The following is a 22,306-nucleotide window of genomic DNA, read 5'->3' on the forward strand; positions in this document are numbered from 1 at the left end:
ACTGGGAGAGATCCTGCCATATTACAGCTGCCTAATGTAAAATTGAAGCAATGAGATCACACAGAGATAGGCGGGGATGGGGTGAAGGGAGGGTGAGGGGAAGGCGTGGGTGGGGGGTGGGGAGAAGGGAGAGGGGGATTCTATAAAGGCTCATTCAATTATTAACTATTCTCACATATCTGGGACAGGTGAAGCAGACGCATCATTCAAAAGGTCTGAGATTTGGTGAGAAACTTTTAGGGTGTGTTGGGGACACTGCGCTTAATACAGGTCGAATGTAATAGGTGCAGTGATATTCTTCAGTGCCACAATCTCAACATTTTATCATTTGAGCCCCTTGAAGTGGATAAAGACTGGGCTTAATTTAAGTCTAAATCATTTCGCTGAGATAATTCAACGGAAACAGCATCCCAGGTGGAGTTTTAAAGTTCCCTTCTCTAACTTCAGGTGTTGTTGGTGTCGTCGGGAGCTGTCGAAACATCAGCGTCAGAATGTGTTCGGGTGGCTTTGCTAGATGTCTGGGGTTCACTCTGATACCCTTGTGCATTGTGTGTGTGCTCTGCAACATCCTGCTCTTCTTTCCCGGAGGAAAGTCGGTGGACAGTAAAAACATCACAGACCAGGTCTGGTACTTTGGAGGCATTCTGGGATCTGGAGTGCTGGTGAGTGCATTAGTGAACAATACAATGAAATTATGTTTTTAAAATATGAATTAATTCATCTTCAGCTCATGACGTCATGATTGTTAGCCATTAATGTTGTAATTATTGGTATAGCTAAACTTATTCTCAGTAAATAATCTAACAGTCAGTTTGGAATTAAATGGTTAATACCTGCAGAATATCAGAAAGTTGCAATGTATGTGTTATACTGCACTTAACCAGTTAATTAGACCAGCGCTCAATAAAAAGTTTATGTCACAACTCCCCTAAATTAACAGTATTAGTAACTACCAAAATAATTTTCATGCTTCTGTAATAGCGAATCCATCTGTACATGCAAACTCATTAATCAGTATTTTTTCATGTTAAAATATAATTATTGTTGTTATCCACGAATTCTCTAATTTATTGTTTTACAAAAAAGAGAGAAATTACAAAAGTATAGAATTACACCTAATTATGGTGGACCGAAAAATATGTTTTACTGATTGAATGTTATGCCAGTCCAAATTTAGGTTTAAACAAGTTTTTGGCACATTTCTAAAATATTTGTGTTTTCTTGTTTTTTATACATTTGTTAAGCACTGCATGTCAAACGGTGTTGTGAATAAATTGTACGCTTCTTCTTAGTTATTGTTGTTATTATTATGTGTATATGAAAACTGCACAAAGGAAAGTTTATCATTAGATACACAGTCAGTTTCAGACTGATTAACAATTTTGTTACAGCTTTAATGAATGACCGGTTCATTAATGATCTGTGTGTGAACTGTGTGTGTTTTTGGGTGGCAGATGATCTTCCCTGCTCTGGTCTTCCTGGGTCTGAAGAACAATGACTGCTGCGGTTGCTGTGGCAATGAAAGCTGTGGTCGGAGATTCGCGGTGAGAAGATTTTTCACGTTCAATTTTGATCTGTTTTTCTGAAACAAGTCTCTCCTTTAAATGAGATGTTGAGTTTCAATTGGACTACACATAAACAGCAAGTGTAACTAGTGACATCAACAATGGCACCAATCAACTGGCCCTTTAAACAACGAAAGTGCAAAAAGATGCTTAAAAGGAGGCAGCTACATGGAATAAAGTGAATATGCGGTGTGTTTAAAAAAAGGTGTGACCATTAGGCCAAACCTGGCCTTTTTGCTTGGACAAGTAAAGCTCAGTGATGTTCCGTGGAGGCAAAAACACACACACATTTAACAAGACTGAAAAGGCACTCAAATATATATACAGCATACAGCTGCATTAGATAATTGCTACCTAGAGCATGACCCAGTGCACAAATGTGATCAGAAATGTCTTCAAATATTACTGTAAGTTGATGCAATTAATTGGGAATTAATCTAAATTAAAAGGAATGTGAAAATTAGATTTTTAAAAATTCCAGTCTAGGCAGAAACGTTAGACCTCTGTTCTCTGAGGACAAGGGTCTTCAGGGAATCTTCAGAAAATCTAAGTTTTCTTTGTCATTTGGGGTTTTTTTCCTCCTAACAGTTTTAAAACTATTAAAAACAACATTTATATTAGAGGTATTATGCTTGAGGGTCTACCAGTCACCTGTTAACTTCAGCGTTGAGATACTCTGAGCGTGTAATGGAAAACAAACACAGATGAACTATGTACACACATCCCCTCATGATTTACACAGCAATAAATTGGGAAAACACACACCCTCCCATAAAGTACTACAAATTCAATCATGGTAACACTCCCCGCACAGCTGTGTAGCACAGAGCCTGCGTTGTACAGTTAGGATCACGCAATTGATCGATACTTCAGGAATGTGTGCAAGTGTTACTTTGTGCACCTGGCCTTGAGCACGGCCTCTGGATACTAACACAATAACTTCATTGATGTCTTATTTTAAGAAGCTTAAAGGGGCATTGTTAAATGTTTTGATTCTCAGTATGAGTAACTGACCATGCTTCTCCCCACTCTCTCTCTCTCTCTGCAGATGTTGAGTTCGATGCTGTTTGCAGGTATTGGTGTTGTTGGTGCCGGTTACTCAGTTATAGTCTCAGCGGTGGCCATCAACCGTGGACCTAAGTGTTCCTTTTTTATAAACGGCACCACACTCGACTGGGGCTATCCTTTCTCCAATGGGTGAGACATAGAGAATAATCAAGTGTTAAAATGCGTTCAGTAGTTTGTTTTTTTATCACTCTGTCCATAGCAATGGAATGATCAGCATGTCCTTTCTTTCAGCTGGGTACACATGAAAGCATTTGGAATACATACAGGCTAAATTTGTAGCACCTCCAATTCTCAGTGCTCAGTGAAGGCTTCGTTTCAGATAGTGTGGGGCCTGTTTGGGGATTCTGTTTGCAGTACAGATGCATGACACAACCAGAGAGACATACAAATACTGTCTTGTAAAAGGGCTTCACGCTAAATCTGGCAACTGATTTGCTAAGAGCCAAACACTAAGAATTCTGTGCCAATAACAGTGTAAACTGCTGTTTATTTTAAGCACAACTAAATGTAAACTTAATCTGAACATTTAAGAGTCGAAGTGTATTAGTGCTACCTTTGCTGCACTTGTCTCTTGTATCTTAAGGTAAACTGTGGCTCACGAAACATCTCACATATTTGCTCTTTTCTTTTTAACCCTTCCTCTACAGAGACTACCTAGGCAACGCAACTTTGAGGGATACTGTGTGTCAAGAGCCAGCGGGTGTGGTGCCCTGGCATCTGTCTCTCTTCTCTGTGCTGCTGGTCATGGGTCTGATCCAGGTGGCGCTGTGTGCTTTTCAGGTGATAAACGGCCTGCTGGGAGCTCTGTGCGGGGACTGCTGTGGAGGGGTCAGTATCTACTCTGCTATGAGTTTCTCCTTAGTTGAGCACAGTTTTCTATTTTCTTTTATGACAAGAATAAAGATCTTACATTAGCTTCATAGAGCTGGAGGATATCATGTAATTGCTTATAGGTTGAGGATAAGTGTTAATAAACAGAGATTTAAACACACACACACACAAAAATAATAATAATTTTTGTCTTTCAGGGTGATGAGCACTGAGCACTGCATGTGGCTGAAGGTTGCTGACTTTCCTGGTTCCAGATGATCCGACTCTTGCTTAAGACTAAGTAATATAGCAGTGATATTTTGTCAAAAAGCTCATTGATTCCAATGTGGGATTTATCAGAAAACACTGGAAATGACACGAGCTCTTTAAGAGTTTCCTATTTCTTTTTTAATGAACACAGATGAGTCTGTCTTCGTGAATCTGCTATGCTGCAAATAATTTCCAACACTAGCCACTGTAGTCCCTGATTTACTGCTATGTGGGTTAGTTTTGTAGAATTAAACTTGCTTTAATTCAATAAGAAAATATATTTAATGTAATATTTTATGTCATATTTTATTTTTTCAATTTTCTTTCTTGTGTAGTCAAACAAATGTAACTCCTAAAAGTGGCTTCTTTTATAGAGGAGTTTTATCTGTTGCTTGACTGCCTCCTGCTGGGGAAGATGTAAATTTACCTACACCATTAAAAAATAACGTCTTACAGAGAGTGGTCTTATTAAAAGACTGGTTCATTTCTTAAATAAATTAATTTTTTTATGTGTATTACATTTACTGCTTTCAACCCAAACTAATCACTGCGGATATTTTCCCCTTTCTCATAAAACTTTTAATTCTATGGCATGTTAATAAAGTTTATCTTTCACTGGTTCACTAGACAATAAGTGGTTTATATTGATATCATCCAGCATCAGTTTCAGTATCACACACTTAAAGTTACACATCTCCAGAAAAATGCTATTATAATTAACTAAAACTAGAATAAAATCTAAAGGTAGGTGTGGGGGGAAACATTTCAGTTAAATAAAATTTAAAAAACAACAACAACTAGATTTTCAAAAATTAAAACAAAAACTACCTGAAATGATATTGTGAGCTTGGAGAACTAACAAATATTTATTTATTTATTGGAACTGAAGGTATATTTTTTTGGTAGTGTGGCCTTTTTTGTTTGGTTTTTATGGATGTGGAGTAAATGTCCTTAGCTTTATTACAGATTACCTGATGAGTTATTGATCAATATGCTTGTTGAGACATATGAAACTTGAAAAGGTTCTGTATTTTTATTTTATTTTATTTTATTTTTTTGTAATGCCAGTGCTGATTTTCCAGAATCTTGGCTCTGATATTTTAATAATAATTAAAACTGTAATGCCAAGTGTATTGTATTTGATACACGAGTATTTGTGAGTGTTTAAAACCTTTACATCATCTTTTTTTTTTTTTTACTGAAAAAACAGAATAAATTGCACAAGAAATTTTAACCAATAAATTGTAGTAAAAGTTATTTTTTAATGATAACTTGAACTACTATATTCATCCTCCTATATTCACCCATCCATTCTCTTCCTGATCAAGGTTGTAGGAGGGCTCGGGCTTACCATAGGGTGAGATCTTTTATATGCCAATTCATTCTTATTTATTTATTCATATTTGTTTTTAATAGAATGTTCTCGCAATTATTTCATGGTTCATGCTTTACACAAATAAAAAGACTAAAACTAATACAGAAACTAAAAAAACTAAACTAAACCTTTTTAAACAAGTCAAACTTTTTTTGAAAGAAGAAAATCCACTCTGGAAATTAACTGAAACGAAACTGAATTAAAAGCAAAAATGAGTCAAAATAAAATAAAAATAAAGCCTAAGTAGAAAATACAAAACTATAATAACTACTACTGTCTGTCTTGATTGCTCACTGGAAATTATAAAATTCTAACAGCATTCATCCATCCATCCATCCATCCATCCATCCATCGTCATCCGCTTTGTCCAGGGTCGGGTCGCGGGGGCAGCAGCCTAAGCAAAGAGGCCCAGACCTCCCTCTCCCCAGCCACCTCCTCCAGCTTGTCCGGGGGAATACCAAGGCGTTCCCAGGCCAGCCGAGAGATATAATCTCTCCAGCGTGTCCTGGGTCTGCCCCGGGGCCTCCTCCCGGTGGGACATGCCTGGAACACCTCACCCAGGAGGCGCCCAGGGGGCATCCTTGTCAGATGCCCGAACCACCTCAGCTGGCTCCTTTCGATGTGGAGCAGCAGCTGCTCTACTCTGAGCCCCTCCCGGATGGCCGAACTTCTCACCCTATCTCTAAGGGAGAGGCCAGCCACCCTTCGGAGGAAGCTCATTTCTGCCGCTTGTATCCGCGATCTCGTTCTTTCGGTCACTACCCACAGCTCGTGGCCATAGGTGAGGGTAGGGACGTAGATCGACCGGTAAATTGAGAGCTTCGCTTTTACACTCAGCTCCCTCTTCACCACGACGGACCGGTGCAACGTCCGCATTACTGCAGCTGCAGCCCCAATCCGTCTGTCGATCTCCGGCTCCCTTCTCCCATCACTCACGAACAGGACCCCGAGATACTTGAACTCCTCCACCTGGGGCAGGAACTCATCCCCGACCCGGAGTGGGCACTCCACCCTTTTCCGGCTGAGAACCATGGCCTCGGATTTGGAGGTGCTGATCCTCATTCCCGCTGCTTCACACTCGGCTGCGAACCGTTCCAGTGCGAGCTGGAGGCCATCACCCGATGAAGCCAACAGAACCACATCATCTGCAAAAATCAGAGATGAGATTCTGAGGCCACCAAAGCGAAAGCCCTCCGCCACTTGGCTGCGCCTAGAAATCCTGTCCATAAAAATTATGAACAGAACCGGAGACAAAGGGCAGCCCTGGCGAAGCCCATCACCCACCGGGAACGAGTCCGACTTATTGCCGGCAATGCGAACCAAGCTCTTGCAACGGTTGTATAGGGATCGAATGGCCCGTAGCAATGGGCCAGACACCCCATATTCCCGCAACACCTCCCACAGGACACCCCGAGGGACACGGTCGAATGCCTTCTCCAAGTCCACAAAACACATGTAGACTGGTTGGGCAAACTCCCATGCACCCTCAAGTATCCTGGAGAGGATAAAGAGCTGGTCCAGTGTTCCGCGACCAGGACGAAAACCGCATTGTTCCTCCTGTATCCGGGGTTCGACTAACGGACGAACTCTCCTTTCCAGCACCCTGGCATAGACTTTCCCAGGGAGGCTGAGGAGTGTGATCCCCCTGTAGTTGGAACACACCAACTACAGGGGGACATGAGGTTGGAACACACCCTCATGTCCTTATTCATGTAAACATCAAAATAAGGACAAAATATAATTCTGACTGCATGTTTATCACTAATGTAACAAAATGGTAAATGCAATTTAAATGCTGTTTTCAGTCAACGTAAAGTTCGCTAAATAAAAATAACATAAAATTTACACAAACTGTACCTAACATACCTTTTCTTTCTGAGTTTACTTTTTTCCCACTTTTTAATCACATTTATACCTAAAAGATATTCAGACAGATTCAGACACATTCATTGAGCTCTGCACAGTTATCCATAAGGAGGAAGCAAAAACTGGGACTTGAAGAAAATGCACGCTGGTAAGAGCTTCATTCGGTTCCATTTTATTTCAAATTCGGTTATTAATAAGTTGTTTGTTTGTTTTTGGTTTTTTTTTTAAAGTTGAATTATTAAAGAGTTTAAACACCACAAAATTACAGACTATGCCCAAATGAAATAAATTCAAACCACAAAATCTACCAATGATGGCTGGAAGTTCACAAAGGAATCCTGAGTATCTTCTAAACAGCCGAAGGACCAGTTTTCATGTTCACACTGAAGAATAATCACGTGCATATCAAGGACACGAAATCTGCTCTTTGAAAAGTCCACTGCCGTCCAGCTGCAGATCTTAATGACCGTATGCACAAGAATGCTGACTTAACTGTGTTGGAAATAAGACCAACATTCTTAGATTTAAATAAGATGCATGAGGATGGAAAGCACTGTATCAAGCACAAGAGCTGTGTTTCATCTTCATAGTATAGTTTAGACTGTTTTGCTTTGTAGTTTATAGTTGATGTCAGGTGGCCAGGTTGGGTTTTTTTATGTGCTAAAGTTCCTACAAACTACAGTGCAGGACTGATCAACTATTGCCACACAATGCAGTCACGCCAAATTCTTTTCACAAATGTGAAATAATTTCATATTAAACAACCTCATTATGTAAATAACCAAGTCTAATATTTTTTCCCGTTTGTTTAAGTTTACATTTAGTTTTCTTTATGTGTCCTAGTTATGTTTAGGCCTTCCGTTACGTCTAAGACGTATTGTTTTTACGTCAAATTGTTAAACAAAAAAAGAAAGAAAAAACGAACAAAACAGAATTTGCCGCTGTTTGTCGTACTATAAATCCTTACTTAAAGAACTGAAAATTGTTTTCCAAGTGTAAATGTTGATGACTTCAGAATAAAGCACAAAGTCATCAGTTAAACCTCATAATCACGGTTTTAAGGTTATTTAACCCGCTCCGTGGACAGTTTTGAAATACTTCTGTTTTATTTGAATTATACCTCATTGAATTTAAGAGACAAATGCAAACTGAACGACAACTCGTTTCTGTCAACGCCACTGTAGCGGAACTGAAATTGTAGAAGCCAAGGTTCAAACACGGAAGTAAATAGCTGTGTACCAGAGCTGGGTAGGCTGGGTGCTCGCTGACCCTGGGGAGAAACAGCTTTAAAAGTATGAAGTTTACCTGCTGAAATAAAGGTAATGTTGTCATCTCCCTGAACCGCAGATGTTGGCGCTTTAGCCGTGTAACGTTTGTTTGACGTATCAGCCGGTGTTATCAACAGAGACACACATGTAGGTCCTTCTAGGAGGACTCCGCTACAAAGCGACAGGGGTGCCAAATCCTCGAATTTACGTCTAATTATTCATTTATGTGATATAATGTATTATTATGTGTAACTGAACTGCATAATTGTCGTACCGGAGACACTTCACCTAGCAGCGTAAGCGAGAGGCAAAGGTAAAGCCTGATTAGTTTAACAACAACACCTGTACCCTTGAACAGACGATTTTCTCTGTCGTCAGTCTGAAGTTATTGCTACAATTGATACGTTTATTATTATCATTCCTTTATTTATTCTGATTCATATTCCTTTAAAAACGCTTGATAGACAAGGTTGAAATTTACAGATGTTTTAAAATCAGAAGATTTGTCAACATTAAAAATTCCTCCCTGTGTTTTTATGTGACCTTTATTGTGTGCTCATCTTAACCATTCCTTTGTCCCATTTTTCATTAGATGCTTTCTGTTATATTCAGAAAAGGCAGCTTTGCAGCCCAGAAGGTAACATACACATGATTTTACCTTTTCATTGCTTTTTGTAGTTTTATAACTTAAAAAAATATATATATCGTGAATATCTTTCCAGGTATTACGCTGGGCAGGTCCTATGCAAAAATGCTGGCCGTCAGCTGGGACTGGGGCTTCTGTTTGTGGATCTGTATCTTCCAGCTGGGCTTCACCAGCTAGTCTCTGGTTTGCAGGAAGAGGAACAGGACAAGCAAAAGCTCTTGCTGTGTTTAGTTTTAATAAGACTGACCTCTTCCATAGAAACCAGAATCATGATGCTTCTTTTTGGATGAGGAGCCAACACTTCCACACTTCTGTTGCGAGGTTGAAAAAGCGAGCACTGCCTGAACCTCCCCCTAGAGAACTCGATCTGTTGCGCTATGACATGAAGGACTTTTTGAAAAGTCCCAGACCTGCCCTCTACCTGGGGTTTTCGGGGCTTGTCCCCTTCGTCTCACCCACCTTGTTTATGGCTGTGACTGAGAGCTACTACCCAGAGTTGGCTTATGCCCAGCTAGCCTATGCTGCCTCCATCATTTCTTTCCTTGGTGGAGCGAGATGGGGATTCGCTCTTCCCGAGAGCAGCCCAGCAAAACCTGACTGGATAAACCTGGCCAACAGCGTCGTCCCCTCCCTCTTGGCCTGGGTGGCCATGCTGATGAGTGACAGCATTGTTCCTGCTGCCACCATGGTCATCATGGGACTCGGAATCTCACTCCATTATGATCTGTCTCTCCTTCCCACTTACCCCAGTTGGTTCAAAGCCCTGCGCGCCATCCTGACCACTGTTGCGTTTTTTTCTCTCTTAGGCACCCTTATAATGAACGGTTCATACCCAGAGAAGAGCATTTTCAGGGATTGATGACATTTGGCTGGACAAGGCATCCCTGGGTTGTGCTAAATCTTTATTTGGGTGATCTGACTTCAAAGTTTTTCTTGATATTGATGATCTCTGAACCTGTTGGGTTGATCTCTGTTTCTAGAAGTTGCCTGTGTTAAATATCATGTTACAAACTGAACTCTGTTAAAGCAAACCAGAGATAAAAATAAATAAATAAAATTCAAGTCTGTCTGTCTACCTTTTAGTAACATGTGTTCCACTTGTTCATGGTAATGTGGACAAAATTTGTTCCATACTGTTTTCTCTTCCACATAAAGCCATTACATTAAACTTGAACCTAGTCTTTCATATTATAGAGAAGAATCATGTGTCAGTGATTTTTAAAACCACTAGGAGACGCCAAAGTCAAGGATGTTCATATTGTATGAAGCAAGAAGGAAAATAAAAGACACTGAAATTGTAATCTTCTTACTGAGTTAATATTTAACACACACTGGGGAAGATAATTGTTCTATCTCCTACAAAATTTGTAAGTTTGCTCACTTTGAAAATATTTTAAAAGAAACAAACAGTTGCTCTGAACCCCATAGCAGAAAAACATGCCTGACTGTTGTGATGCTGGTGTTTGGGTCATACTCAGCATTTCTCTTCTTCATTTGATGCCAAAGAGCTCCGATTATGGTTTCATTTGATCACAACACTTTCTCCCAATTCATCGCAGAATCATTTAGACTGGCCTGAACATGTGTTGCAAGATCTCAGCCTATTACAGCGTGTTGTGTTGAATGAATGATGTCCTTGATGCCTGTGGTCCTAACTGCCTTTAGGTCATTAACAGGCTCCTCCTGTGCGGTTTGAGCTGATCTACCTCTTATCTCATCCTCATCCAGTGAGGTAAGATCTTGCATGGATCTCCACACTGGGGACGATTGATGGTCATTTTATATTTCTTCCATTTCCAAATAATTGGATTCCTGCTGATGGTCTTATAGCCCTTTTTTCCTACCTGATTCAAAGAATTTGCCCATATTACGTTTTGAGTTGTTAAATGAAAATTGCATATTTTTTAGGCAACATTTGCACTTCAAATTAGCAGCTCCACTGTTACACTGTAGTATTGACATCACCAGGGAAAGCAGTTATTACATAAGACCTGAAGTGGACTAATCTCTACTTAAAGCCTCAGCGATCGAGTGTCACACGAGGCCAGAGACGTGAACACAGTGTAGAATAAAAACCTGGGCTCACTGTACACTAATTGTCTCAGCTGGACAACAAATAATTTTATTGATGTTTGAAAAGAAATGCACGCACATCTTCTAACATTTGTATCCAGATTTATTCACATAAACACCAGCGCCTAATAAAGACATATTTGAAAGAAAGGCAAGAGAAAACAGGGGTGTTGAAGTCCACAGATATCTGAGAATAAAAAAACATATAAGGCACAATTCTACTTCTGTCCTGTATAAAAAGACCCTTTAAATGAACCAATGACCCTCAGATGAAATCCCTTATTAAAAAGTCAAACCTCTCTCAGATGTCACACAATGTGTAAATACAGTATTGCACTTGTTTGTTTGTTTTAGTTTCTTTGGATTTCTTTGTGAAACAGTTTTCCCACCACACGTGGGACTTGGTCAAATTATTTTTGATGATAAGAAGATAAACAAAAAAACAGAAGATTGCAGCAGGTGACTTCTTGGACTTTTTGATTAAATATTAGAGTAACGTTTCTATTCAACAATTAAACCAAAAAGAAATTACCCTGATAAGTGTTCTTGGTTTTCAAAGCCAGAGATGAACTGATCTGAAGTAGATCATGAGGCTTGTTGGAGTACATAAAGCTAGGAGTGCACAATCAACACAACCAACATTTGGAAACTTTGTAGAGATCTTCCTACTCACTGTTAGCCCTGCGTTAGCGCTGCAGGATTTTCTTTGTATGAGCAAAGGCCTGCGGTCTCAGTGGACTGCAGGTAAACAAGGGCAAACAACATATGTAAAAAAGGAGGGAGTGTTTTGAAATTTAAAAAAAAAGTTGGGTGCACCTTTTCTTGCACTCGTAAACACATGCGGTCACTGAGAACTCTGCTGCCTACTTCTGAATACCCAGACCAGACCGCATGTACTCGTACACCACGTAGCTAATGCTGACGGCTGGTATGACTTTCATGAAATTGGGCAGGATGCCGCGGTAAAGTCCAAAGAAGCCCTCCTTTTTCATAATCTTCTTCACCATCAGATTCATCGGCAGCTGCTCTGAGCCCTCAACAGAAGCTGAGAAAAGAAAGGTAAAGCCAGATGAGTGAAGAAAAAGATCTCCTCATGTTTAAAATCTCTAGATTTTAGAAGTATTGGCTGCTTATAAGCAGCATATGTTTGAAATTAGCTTAGATTAAAGAACTGAAAATTGTTTTCCAAGTGTAAATGTTGATGACTTCAGAATAAAGCACAAAGTCCTCAGTTAAACCTCATAACCACGGTTTTAAGGTTATTTAACCCCCTCTGTGGACAGTTTTGAAGTATTTCTTTTATTTGAATGATACCTCATTGAAGTTAAGAGACAAATGCAAAATAAAACCTATTCCAGTATATTTATGTGGATACTTTTTGGTGGCCCACCATGTTTCAGGTGTTTTATATATCATCATTTGGAAGTCTTAAATTATTTAAACAGAACTTCTAAAGAAACAATAATACTTGACATATTTTACAGTGCTATTTTTTTTTAAATTGTAAAATGCAGAACCAGTTGGTAAAAAACAAAGTAGCCGATACTGCTAATCAAATGCACTTGATTACTAATCATCAGCCAGTATGAGCACCTGTATTAAAGCAGAAGTTTTGGCAGTTAACACAACGCCAAGGAGGAAAAACATCAGCAATGATCTTAGAGATGCAACTGTTGCTGCTCATCAGTCTGAGAAGGGTTATAATCATCCTGCAGTGAAAAAGATTATCCACAGAATGTATGATGCTCAGAGAAATTGCAAAAAAAGAGCAAAACCTTACGAGAGCTGTGCACAAATGCAGCAAAGCTTAATGACGAGAGACTAATGAAATCAAACGGAAAACCTCAAGCACTTAAGACCTGTTAAGAATCAGGTGATGTTTTTTAAATCATGTTTTTAAATGATGTCCTATAAAAACTTGGGGCTTTTTTCACATTACTGCAAGTAAAATTTAGATAAAGGGCTTGTTTATGATATTTTGTACTCTTGTAGTTTTACTTTAAATGGTCTCAGCACTCATTCAGGTCCTTTACCGTTTCCTCTCTTGAATACTGAAGCACATGCATGGCTCAAATGTCTAATAAACAGAGTAGTTATAAAGAACTCATATAGATTTATTAATTTTCCATTTAAGCAGAGATTTCATGAAAAAATCTTGAATTTCCTCGTAAAACACTTTATAATCTCTGAACAACTCAGTGGCATTATGGTACTACAAGTTAAATGCAAGCATTAATAAAGGGGGCTATTTCTTTAATAAGGTTTGGTTCACCGTACCTTGTGCTTGCATGCGGGTTCGGATCAGAGCCAGGGGATAGCTGGCCAGCTGGCCGCAGGTGCTGGAAATGGTACCACAGCCCAGCAGCACCAGAACCCCTGGATTGGCTGTGTCTTTGGCATAGTGGGACAACCAGAAGTTCTTCAAGCTCTGGTATGGAATACACAGGAATGAATGACAGATGAGAGTGAGGGTTGATGCATAATATTTTGCAAAATCAGCACACAAGCGATGCTTAAACAGATTAAAATGGAGTTTTCTATGGAAGCATAGTGTTGTAGGTGATTCTGAACCTTCCGAACATTTTTCCAGACAGGAATGATTCATCAGGATTTACCTCATACACTGCCAGATCTATCCCAGCGTAGGGGATAATGCCCAGAATATTGGGAATGTAGCCCTTGTAAAATGCCTTCACTCCCTCATTCTTCAGGACTTTCTTGGCACAGTCAAACATTCCCGAGTACTGTCCGGTTTTCCTTAGGGTCATACGGGTTTTCATCACCTGAAGAGACAAAGATGATTAGTGTGGCTGTTTTACATCAGGCTGCACGTTTGACTTAACGTGTTACTGCATCTTTTATGCTACTGGATTGGTTAAGACATCTAAAATTTGTTTGGACACTAAGATATGATCAAACAAGACACATGAGGTAATTAACAAACCAATAAAACTGCACCATCTATAATGTGGGTGTATGCGTTAGTCCCCGTAGAGAAATTACTCCTCTGCATTCACTCAGTGAAGAAGTGGGCAGCCACCAATGGAGCGCCCAGGGAGCAGTGCGTGGGGACGGTAACTTGCTCAGGGGTACCTCAGTGTAGCCGTTCAGTGGATTCGAACCCCCAACCTTCCGATCATGAGGCAACCACTTTACCTACTGAGCTATCCCTGCCCCCATGTGTCTCCATATTTGATATGGAAACTTGCTTGCCCCTCCTGTGGTGCCTCCTCCTGTTACTATCATCCACACGTGCACTCTTTATGCATCTGTGCTGTAAAGACTACACTTCCACTCACCTCCATGGGGTAGATGGCAGTTTGTGCGGTGGCTCCAGCCAACGATCCTGCCATGAACCTCTCGTGGGACTTCACCTTACCCGGTTCACTGGACAGCAGCTTCTTATACTGGTGACACGGGAACATGAAAACCGAACGGCTCAGCAGGATCACACATCAGTGACAAAAGTGAGTGCTAGTGTTAGTAGTTCTCAACATGTAACATTTAACGTGAACATAAGCTGCGATTTATACTGGAGTCTGTAAAGAGGAGGAGAACTTACCTGTTCATAAGCCATGAATTTAATGGCTGTCTCGGGGGCGATCTTCATGACATTGATACCATTTCCTCTCCACAAAGAAGCCACCCCTCCTTCTTTTAGCATTTGCTTAAAGCCGCTGACCAGGCTGATTTTGTTGGTTGTAGAAGCGTGCACCTGGGGGGAAAAGCACTTTTAAGTTATAACTAAGCAGCAAGGGCTCGAAATTCAATTGCTGAAATTCAAAGTGAGCATCAGAATGGAGAAGGGTGATTTAAATGAGTTTGAATATAGTACAGTGGTTAGCATATAAGCATGGATCCACGATGCCATGAATCATTGGGTCAGGCTGGTGGTGATGGTGTAATGGTGTGGGGGATATTTACTTTGGTACACTTTGGACCCATTGCTACCAATAGAGCTTACCTGAGTGCTAATGGTGGCCATTTCCATCCCTTTATAACCACCGTGTACCCACCTTCTGATGGCTGCTTCCAGGAGCATAATGCATCATGTCACTAAGCTTAAATCAACTGGTTTCTTGAACATGATAGCAAGTTTACTGTACTGATCACAATCCAATAGAGAGCCTTTTGGGGTGTGGTGGAACGGGAGATTTGTATCATGATGTGCAGCCGACAAATCTGCAGCAACTATGTGATGACGTCATGTCAATATGTAGCAAAATCTCTGAGGAATGTTTCCAACACCGTGCTGAATCTTTTCCATGAAGAATGAAAGCAGTTCTGAAGGGAAAAGTGAATCCAACCCAGTACTAGCAAGATGTACCTAATAAAGTGTCTGCTGAATGTATTTATATGGTATTTTTTAAAAACAGGATAACCCAAACTAACACAAGACCAGCATTTTGAAGCACACTTATCACCACATGGACCAATGCACACATTTAGTAAAAATCCAGTTCCTGGAGAAAAGGACCGATGAACAACCCAACAGGAATTTTATAAAATCTAAAAGAAATCTTGACCCACCTGCATGAACACCTTCATTCTGTCCAGAGGGGCGGTTCCTGTACGGGACACAGCACCCGCCACTGCTCCTGCAGACAGCTGCTTCCACCACAGACCTGTCGTCTTCTCTTCCTCTGTGAACTCATCTGGGATGGTGAGGCTGTCACCAATGTCCAAAACCTACACCCAATACAGTACAATCAAGTCACAGTCAAAGAGACTGACGGCTGAGAATAGACTGTCTATAAAAGATGCACATAGCCTCTGGGACAGTCTTAATCCTGTAACCTCTGTAATTATTAGTAGAATTATTTATTATTTACAAAAATAAATAAAATATTCACTCTTTAAAAAATAGAATACATTTATCAAATAATAAATCCAACATATATTTATTAATACTAAAAAATAAAATAAAAAATACCCCCATTGCAGTTCCACCTTTAAGGTCCAGTAAGACCATAAGTTGCTCCTGCACTTTTCTTTTCCCAAGCTAACTACTCAGTTATAAGGTGTTTTTTGTTTTGTTTTTTCACAGTGAACAAGTACCGGTAATGCTCTTTGATAATTGGGCTCGCTTGCTAGCACTGGCTAATTAGCGCTATCCCCTTTTCCAAAATATACAGAAAAAAAAAATCACGGAAATGGCCAAAATGTAAAATAAATAAAGGCTTTAACACAATCTAATGACATGTTGGCTAGGTCAATCATTTGGATACTATGCTGTTACAGTAAGTTTGTCAAAGAAAGCTAAATAGTCCCTGAAAGCTGGTGAAATTGCAGATTTGCGTGTGATACTACTGTCAAAACATAAGAGCTTTATTCTATATTCTGATTTTGTCTCTTACACTACCATTTTGAATCCTTTTAAATGCAGTTTAGAAGGAAGGAAGAACCCTTAAAGGCCCTTTCTGAACTGAGCGGTTTCTGTCACACTTCAAGCCTTATTATAGAACAAAATGGTTTGCATCAGAAGTTAGTGAGGGTGGTTTCTGCCTATGCAGCCACCCTTTGGAAAACCCAGGAACTATTTTAGCAATCATTAAACCACGTCTTTATTAATAAATGTAAAGGTGTCAAAACTAGACTACTCTGCAGATGAACTTTTAGCTAAGCTGGGCAGCCTCATAACCACACATTCCCAGCTTCACCTTAAACGTAATGCCTAGAAGGATGGGACACATGCCATATCCTTATCCAAAACTTGCATAACTACAGGTCCATGCTGCGAGATCAGTTACATCACCGCGCGTCACTGACGTAAAGTTGCCGTTTTGAGATCACAGATGCAGCAGGGGGGGTTTGGTTTTTGTTTTTTTTTACTTTTACCACTGCAGTAATGTATCAGCCTTTTTTTAAACAAACCACAAATAACAAATCTGCCCCCTTAAGACATTTTTAAGGCAGGAGTTGACGGCTAACATTAGTTTTAGTTTTATCTGCAAATAGAACACTGTGTTATAAAATTATATTTGGCTAGAAATTTGCCTTGGCACCCTTGAAGCTTATATTACCTGTGCATTACGTCAGGTATGATGTGTTTTTAAAGAATGCTAGTCAGCGGCTGGGCCTCTTCATACCTGACATGATGTAAAGGTGAAAATATTAACTTGTGTTCTCCGGTGGACATAATTGCTACACTATTTCTAAACTACCTCAACCATGCCTCAGCTAAAGATAATAATACTTTTACCCATGACCACATGACAACCAAAACTCAACATCTGAATACAAGAACCTACCATGTCCACATCCACCTCATACAGCCAATCATCTTCCAAGTCGAGGAAAAACCAGCTTTCCTGACGTTGCTGTTGCTGCTGGTGAGGCTGCAGCAGAACCAAGGCCATCTCAAGCCTTTGATAAGGCTGCTAGCTCTAGCAGTTCTAACAAAGGACAAAGTCCCTCCTATAAACACCAGTTCTCAGACCCGTCAGGATCCTTCACACGATTCTGATCAAGGGCCCAGACAGAGGTCGACAGTCCGCAGAGCAACGCACTAAATCCAAAGAGCTTCGGCTTGAACGCTGGAAATAACAAGACCTTGTCATTGCCATAGATGCTCCCAACAAGTCATCAAGTCTCACAGACGCATCATCTCGGATTCTTCTCTCCTGTTCCTTTCTAGACTAAATAGTCTTCCTCTCACCTCCTCCAGTCCTCCTAAATGATACACTAATCCACCCACAGCTCAGGCTGAAATTAGCTCATCTCTGCCAAGCTTAGAAACCAAAGGTTAATTAGACTTCCGAGCTTATGCCAGTGAATGAACTCAGCGAACACTAGAGATTAACCACTGACTGAAAGTGGACACTCCTCTAGCACGCAACTGTACTTAAATATAGGCAGCAGCCCTTCAGGGTTTGATTATTCCCTGATAATCTAATAAAATGTCACAGTTTCATGTTTGCTCCATTCAAGAAGATTTCTTTTACCATTCAGAGTTCATTTCATTCACAAGTGACAAATTCTTCAGACTCCTCCCCCCTTTCATCTGCCCTGGTCATGAACGAATCACACTACTCATCTGTTGCCAAAATTCCCCCAAATCCGTTATTGTGTGTCACCTCTCTGTGACAGAAGCCTGCACTGCAACTAAAATATTAACAGTATGCAGTTTAAACTTCAATATATATATATATATTTATTTTTTTTTATTTTTTTTTACCTAAAACACACACCAACCCATGTCCAATAATAATAAGAAATACGGCATCTTCTGCAACAAAACCAGCCATTGAAGTAGTGCAAAACAACACCTGGAATTGCCTGCACCAGCCACTGCAACCACACCAACTACTCAAACATCAGCAACAACTGCAACCATCTGAAAGTAATGCCAACTACTGCAAACAAAGCAAACGCTAAAACAACAGCGACACATACAGCATAATGTAGAGATAGTGAGTAGCACTCCTTACCGTGGTGTGCTTCCAGTAGCGGACGATCTCCTGCAGGTTGGTGGCTGGGTTAAACAGGAAGTGCTCTCGCCATTCATTCCAGTCCACAGTCATGGTGCCATCCACATCAATACTGTAGGTTAGATGCTTTTTTATTTATTTAAAAACTAAACCATTGAGGCTGTATACTTAATATGCCACTGCTCTACTTTCATGTTCTGCTACTGTCCTCACTGGCCCCTCCAGCCCCACTTCCCTCATCAGTTACTGCATTTTGTGTTTACTTTAGTTCCACTGTTATGTGTACTCCTGCACATGTGCAGCTTCAAGCTTTGCTTATGCAAATCCTGTGCATTACAGTTCAGTCCGTGCTGCAGCATGGACCACAACTGACAACTGACTGTATTTATATGTATTTACTGTTCTTTGTGTGTGTGTGTGTGTGTGTGTGTGTGTGTGTGTGTGTGTGTGTGTGTGTGTGTGTGTGTGTGTGTTGATATTTTGAATATAAAATAATGATAAGATAAATATAATTAATATTTTAAAAATAACATGATAAATTAACGCACATGCTATAATACATGAGTGAAGTGAGCAAGCATGCAGGCCTGGCCAAAACCACCAGTAACATGTTTTTTTTCCTAGTTTCTGTAAATAATGAAGGATTTATGGAACAAACTGTAATTCTGATAAACACACAGGAGTTTTCAGAGTTTTAATCAATACCAGTAGTTCTTTTATTCTCACTAAACTGCTACTGTGTGTTAAAACCATGTGTTACTCTTTCTTTACATCCAAATGTGTAGTGAGTTTGAGTATCAGCATGACATTAAACACACCAATAAACATATTCTGACTGACAAGACGTGGCTTGGTCCAAAGTCAGCGACCAGCCGTGCACTTGCAATTCGAAAATATTATTTTCTGGTGTCGACGCGCCGCGTCAGGAGTGTAAAACATCTTGCCAGCTCCTTATCATGTGCACTCACTCCTCTTTTCAGCCAAACCACACACTGAGCCAGTTATCAGTCGCTCACACGGTTCCCACCTTTAACTTGCGGCGCGTCAGGCTGCTTTCTTTCTCGTCTTGCTCGGGACACTGCTGTAATAAATAAATAAGCTGAAATACCTTTGAAGGATTTTCTCTGCATGCTCTTTGCTGATTTCCAGCCCCAGATCAGCAAGTGACTGCCTTATCTCCGTAATGTCTATACGACCTGTAGAAAGTAAGCATTTATTTCTACTTTTTCTCTTTTTGTGCATTTTCAATATTAAAATGTGCTACATATTAAAATGGCACCGTACCATCTTTATTTTTGTCCAAGCTCTTGAAGGTCAGTTGTAATTTCTTCTCATGTTCTTTCAGGTACTTGGAGAACTCGCTGAAGTCGAGCCCCTCATCTTTGTTTCTGTCTCCAGAAGAAATGATTTTCTAAAGGGGGAAAAAACACACCCACACACAGAATATTAGCAATCATTCTGCTTCGTGTTGCCGTACCTCATTTGTTTGCTGCAGCCGGGTGTTTGACCTCCTCATAAGGCGGAGGGAGAGGTCTGGGTTCTGCTGAGCCATAAGGGGAGTCTTCCATCTCCTGCTCAAACAGCAGCTGGCTGATTGTGGCGGTTGGTGGCAGAATAACGCAGCAAAATGCTCCTTTACTTTATCTCAACTCACTCTCTGTGTTTTTAGCCTTCTGTCTGCCCGAGTTACTGCCATTGCTTTCACAAGTGTTGACGATGTCCCAAGATCAAGACAAAAAAAATCCATTGTTTCTCCAGGCTGAAGCGAATTAATGGAAACAAAAATAACGCCTGGTACCAAATCTGTTATGAGCATTGGCTCTTTGTTAAGAAGTAAACCAGCAAATGAGAACTGTCAGTATGTTTGTATGAGAGCACAAAGGAGGAGAGCATTATAGTTTTGACAGATGAATTTTTGCTCCGAATGAGGGCACTGACCAAATTAGGTTATCTGTCTTACTACCCATTTATTACACAGTTATGTGCGGGGAATGTGCAGTTGTTTGATTAGTAAAGGTGGGACCTTCCACTTACAGTCTCAGCCCACAGTAAAAGTTCACCTTTGAGACAGCTTTAAAAATTCTAGAACAGTTTTTTTTCCAATCCCTTCAGCTCTTTACAGACGCCTGGGTGTCCTGAGTGCCATTCCAGAGTTTGTCTTCACTACTCAATCTGTTTTCAAGAAACTGAAGAATATACTTTTAAGCCATGACAACAAAGCATGCACGTGGAAATAACCTCTCACAGATACTGCACTTTCAGAGTAAGAGCATTTTCAGCAGCTACACAAAAGTGACTGTTTGTGACTGTGGAGGAGAGCTTTAGTGTTAGTTTAAGGACAAGACTGCTGTCAGATCTTTTGGAGCCTGTTGTGCAGGTATATGGACTTAATTGCCTTGCTCAAAGAAAGGAAGGGCATGCAACAATATTTAGAATCTAGATGGCTTAAGAAATGCTTTTAACCCTAACTAGGCATGGATAAACTTGAAAAACAAGTACTTAATAGTATGTCTGTGAAGGTTCTCAGTCATCCAGGTCATCGTATTCTAAGGAGATTGGAAAGAAAAGCGTCTGGACTTTTTTAAGTTTCTTGAAGATGTTTCACCTCTCATCTGAGAAGATTCTTCAGTTCTAAGAGCAAGAGCAAGTCCTTAAAAGCTCCCAAAGCTTCCTAGGAATTTGAACTTCTGCTGATGAGGTGCCGTGGGAACTTTTACTTTTTCCAACTTGTGAAAATATTACTGAGGCTGCACTACACCGCTCTCGCTTTTATCTCTGGCTGAACTGCAAATCTTAGGTGTCTAGAGGTCCAAAATAACCTGGGGTGTAACAATCAGCTGATGAGACGATTATGTTATAATTGCACTATTTTGTCAGTCAAAAAATTAGTACCACGTGCATCCTCTCAAAGACAGACCTTTGCCTGCGAAAATCGGACACTTGGTTAAAAGTCAGTGTAATGCGCACAAAAAATAAGAATCCAGTCATCATAAAGATCGGTAACGAAAACAAATAAATAACCTTCTAAGAGTCAATCTGACTGCACTTGGCTGCTCTGGCGGCTGTAATTTCACTTCTTTTAAGGTTAACGCTGCCGCTACAAGAAATATTTGTTGTGGTTTTCTCTCCGTATTTGGGATTTCTGCGCACTCCTGTTTGGATCCGTTACTCTACCTGAGCTGCCCCTTTCTCAGCCTTGATGCCCATAGCATCCAGGCCTGCCTTCAGCTCGGACACATCCACTTTTCCATCCTTGTTAGTGTCCAGCTTGGCGAACAGCTCTTCGTATGCTTTCGACGCATTGTCAGCGCATCGACAGTCCGTAAAAAAGAGCTTCCTCGCCACCTGATACATCTTAAAACTATAAATGAAAAACGTCGCAGGCCTGTAGAGCTCCACGCACACACACACACACACTAACAGAAACTGGGTAAGCAATCTGATGTGGCAACTGATTCCTGTGGCTTGCGCTTCTGGTTTCAGGACTTCCGCGGTGTAGCCTAGGGAAGTGATAGAAAAGTCCTTATGGGTCGGCGTCGGTGTAAAGTCCAGCGGGCACACGATAATGTGCAGATTTGGCCAACAGAGAGCTTTTTGCGGATGAGGTAGGAGCGCTGTACAGATCGGTGGAGGGACTCGGTTGACTTCGCCTTGGGAGACCTCCTCTTTTTAGTGCCCACACGCACACGCTCACGGAGACACACCCTTCAACAACAACACACGCGCACTGCTCTGTTACTACTACTCATGGGCGGCATTTCAACATTGCCTCACAAGTCAACTATAGCTTTTTCTCATCCTCTCAAGTCTTGTCCACCTTTAGGCGTTTTTACTTGGTTTGCTGTGGTGGAAACGTCCCCACGCGAACGCACGCACGCGTTCAGACTGTACAGTAGCCTAGTGTGCAAGGATCGTCATCCTGTACCCATCGGTCT

At 40.6% G+C, this 22,306-nt stretch overlaps 3 protein-coding genes across 5 annotated transcripts; 2 read left to right on the top strand and 1 right to left on the bottom strand.

The window, feature by feature from the left end:
* The first annotated feature begins 187 nt into the window (after positions 1–187).
* Positions 188–4,165, top strand: tm4sf4 (transmembrane 4 L six family member 4). Of its 2 annotated transcripts, none has more exons than XM_085375992.1 (6): positions 188–225; positions 448–662; positions 1,455–1,544; positions 2,614–2,762; positions 3,281–3,461; positions 3,662–4,165. In XM_085375992.1, the coding sequence occupies exons 2-6, from the start codon at positions 492–494 to the stop codon at positions 3,674–3,676; spliced, it is 606 nt and encodes a 201-aa protein (XP_085232118.1). In that variant the 5' UTR covers positions 188–225; positions 448–491; the 3' UTR covers positions 3,677–4,165. The 2 variants fall into 2 exon arrangements, with proteins under 2 accessions (XP_085232118.1, XP_085232119.1); XM_085375993.1 differs by having other exon boundaries at positions 189–213.
* Positions 4,166–8,224: 4,059 nt separating this feature from the next.
* Positions 8,225–9,863, top strand: LOC146614624 (transmembrane protein 69-like). Its single transcript, XM_085376312.1, has 3 exons — positions 8,225–8,273; positions 8,815–8,859; positions 8,945–9,863. Exons 2-3 carry the CDS (start codon positions 8,815–8,817, stop codon positions 9,725–9,727), a joined length of 828 nt encoding a protein of 275 aa, XP_085232438.1. The 5' UTR covers positions 8,225–8,273; the 3' UTR covers positions 9,728–9,863.
* A 1,180-nt stretch (positions 9,864–11,043) lies between these two features.
* Positions 11,044–22,281, bottom strand: LOC146614625 (mitochondrial adenyl nucleotide antiporter SLC25A24-like). Of its 2 annotated transcripts, none has more exons than XM_085375668.1 (10): positions 21,546–22,281; positions 19,656–19,782; positions 19,480–19,567; positions 18,372–18,483; positions 15,472–15,630; positions 14,504–14,656; positions 14,241–14,348; positions 13,557–13,724; positions 13,219–13,369; positions 11,044–11,986 (listed from the first exon to the last, which is right to left on the bottom strand). In XM_085375668.1, exons 1-10 carry the CDS (start codon positions 21,723–21,725, stop codon positions 11,805–11,807), a joined length of 1,428 nt encoding a protein of 475 aa, XP_085231794.1. In that variant the 5' UTR covers positions 21,726–22,281; the 3' UTR covers positions 11,044–11,804. The 2 variants fall into 2 exon arrangements, with proteins under 2 accessions (XP_085231794.1, XP_085231795.1); XM_085375669.1 differs by having other exon boundaries at positions 19,880–21,610.
* Between the last annotated feature and the right edge of the window lie 25 nt (positions 22,282–22,306).

Source organism: Diplotaxodon limnothrissa, linkage group LG17, assembly GCF_057381915.1.
Source record: "Diplotaxodon limnothrissa isolate DT_005_m linkage group LG17, D_limnothrissa_male_GT1.1, whole genome shotgun sequence".
Lineage (NCBI taxonomy): Eukaryota > Metazoa > Chordata > Actinopteri > Cichliformes > Cichlidae > Diplotaxodon > Diplotaxodon limnothrissa.

Coding starts and splice junctions, on each gene's coding strand:
- tm4sf4 (XM_085375992.1), top strand. CDS start 492: ATGTGTTCGGGTGGCTTTGCTAGATGTCTGGGGTTCACTCTGATACCC. Junction 663..1,454: donor TTCTGGGATCTGGAGTGCTG/GTGAGTGCATTA, acceptor TTTGGGTGGCAG/ATGATCTTCCCTGCTCTGGT. Junction 1,545..2,613: donor GCTGTGGTCGGAGATTCGCG/GTGAGAAGATTT, acceptor CTCTCTCTGCAG/ATGTTGAGTTCGATGCTGTT.
- LOC146614625 (XM_085375668.1), bottom strand. CDS start 21,725: ATGTATCAGGTGGCGAGGAAGCTCTTTTTTACGGACTGTCGATGCGCT. Junction 14,657..15,471: donor GAATGAAGGTGTTCATGCAG/GTGGGTCAAGAT, acceptor TTTTCCCCCCAG/GTGCACGCTTCTACAACCAA. Junction 11,987..13,218: donor AACCCGCATGCAAGCACAAG/GTACGGTGAACC, acceptor TTCTTTTCTCAG/CTTCTGTTGAGGGCTCAGAG.
- LOC146614624 (XM_085376312.1), top strand. CDS start 8,815: ATGCTTTCTGTTATATTCAGAAAAGGCAGCTTTGCAGCCCAGAAG. Junction 8,860..8,944: donor GCAGCTTTGCAGCCCAGAAG/GTAACATACACA, acceptor ATATCTTTCCAG/GTATTACGCTGGGCAGGTCC.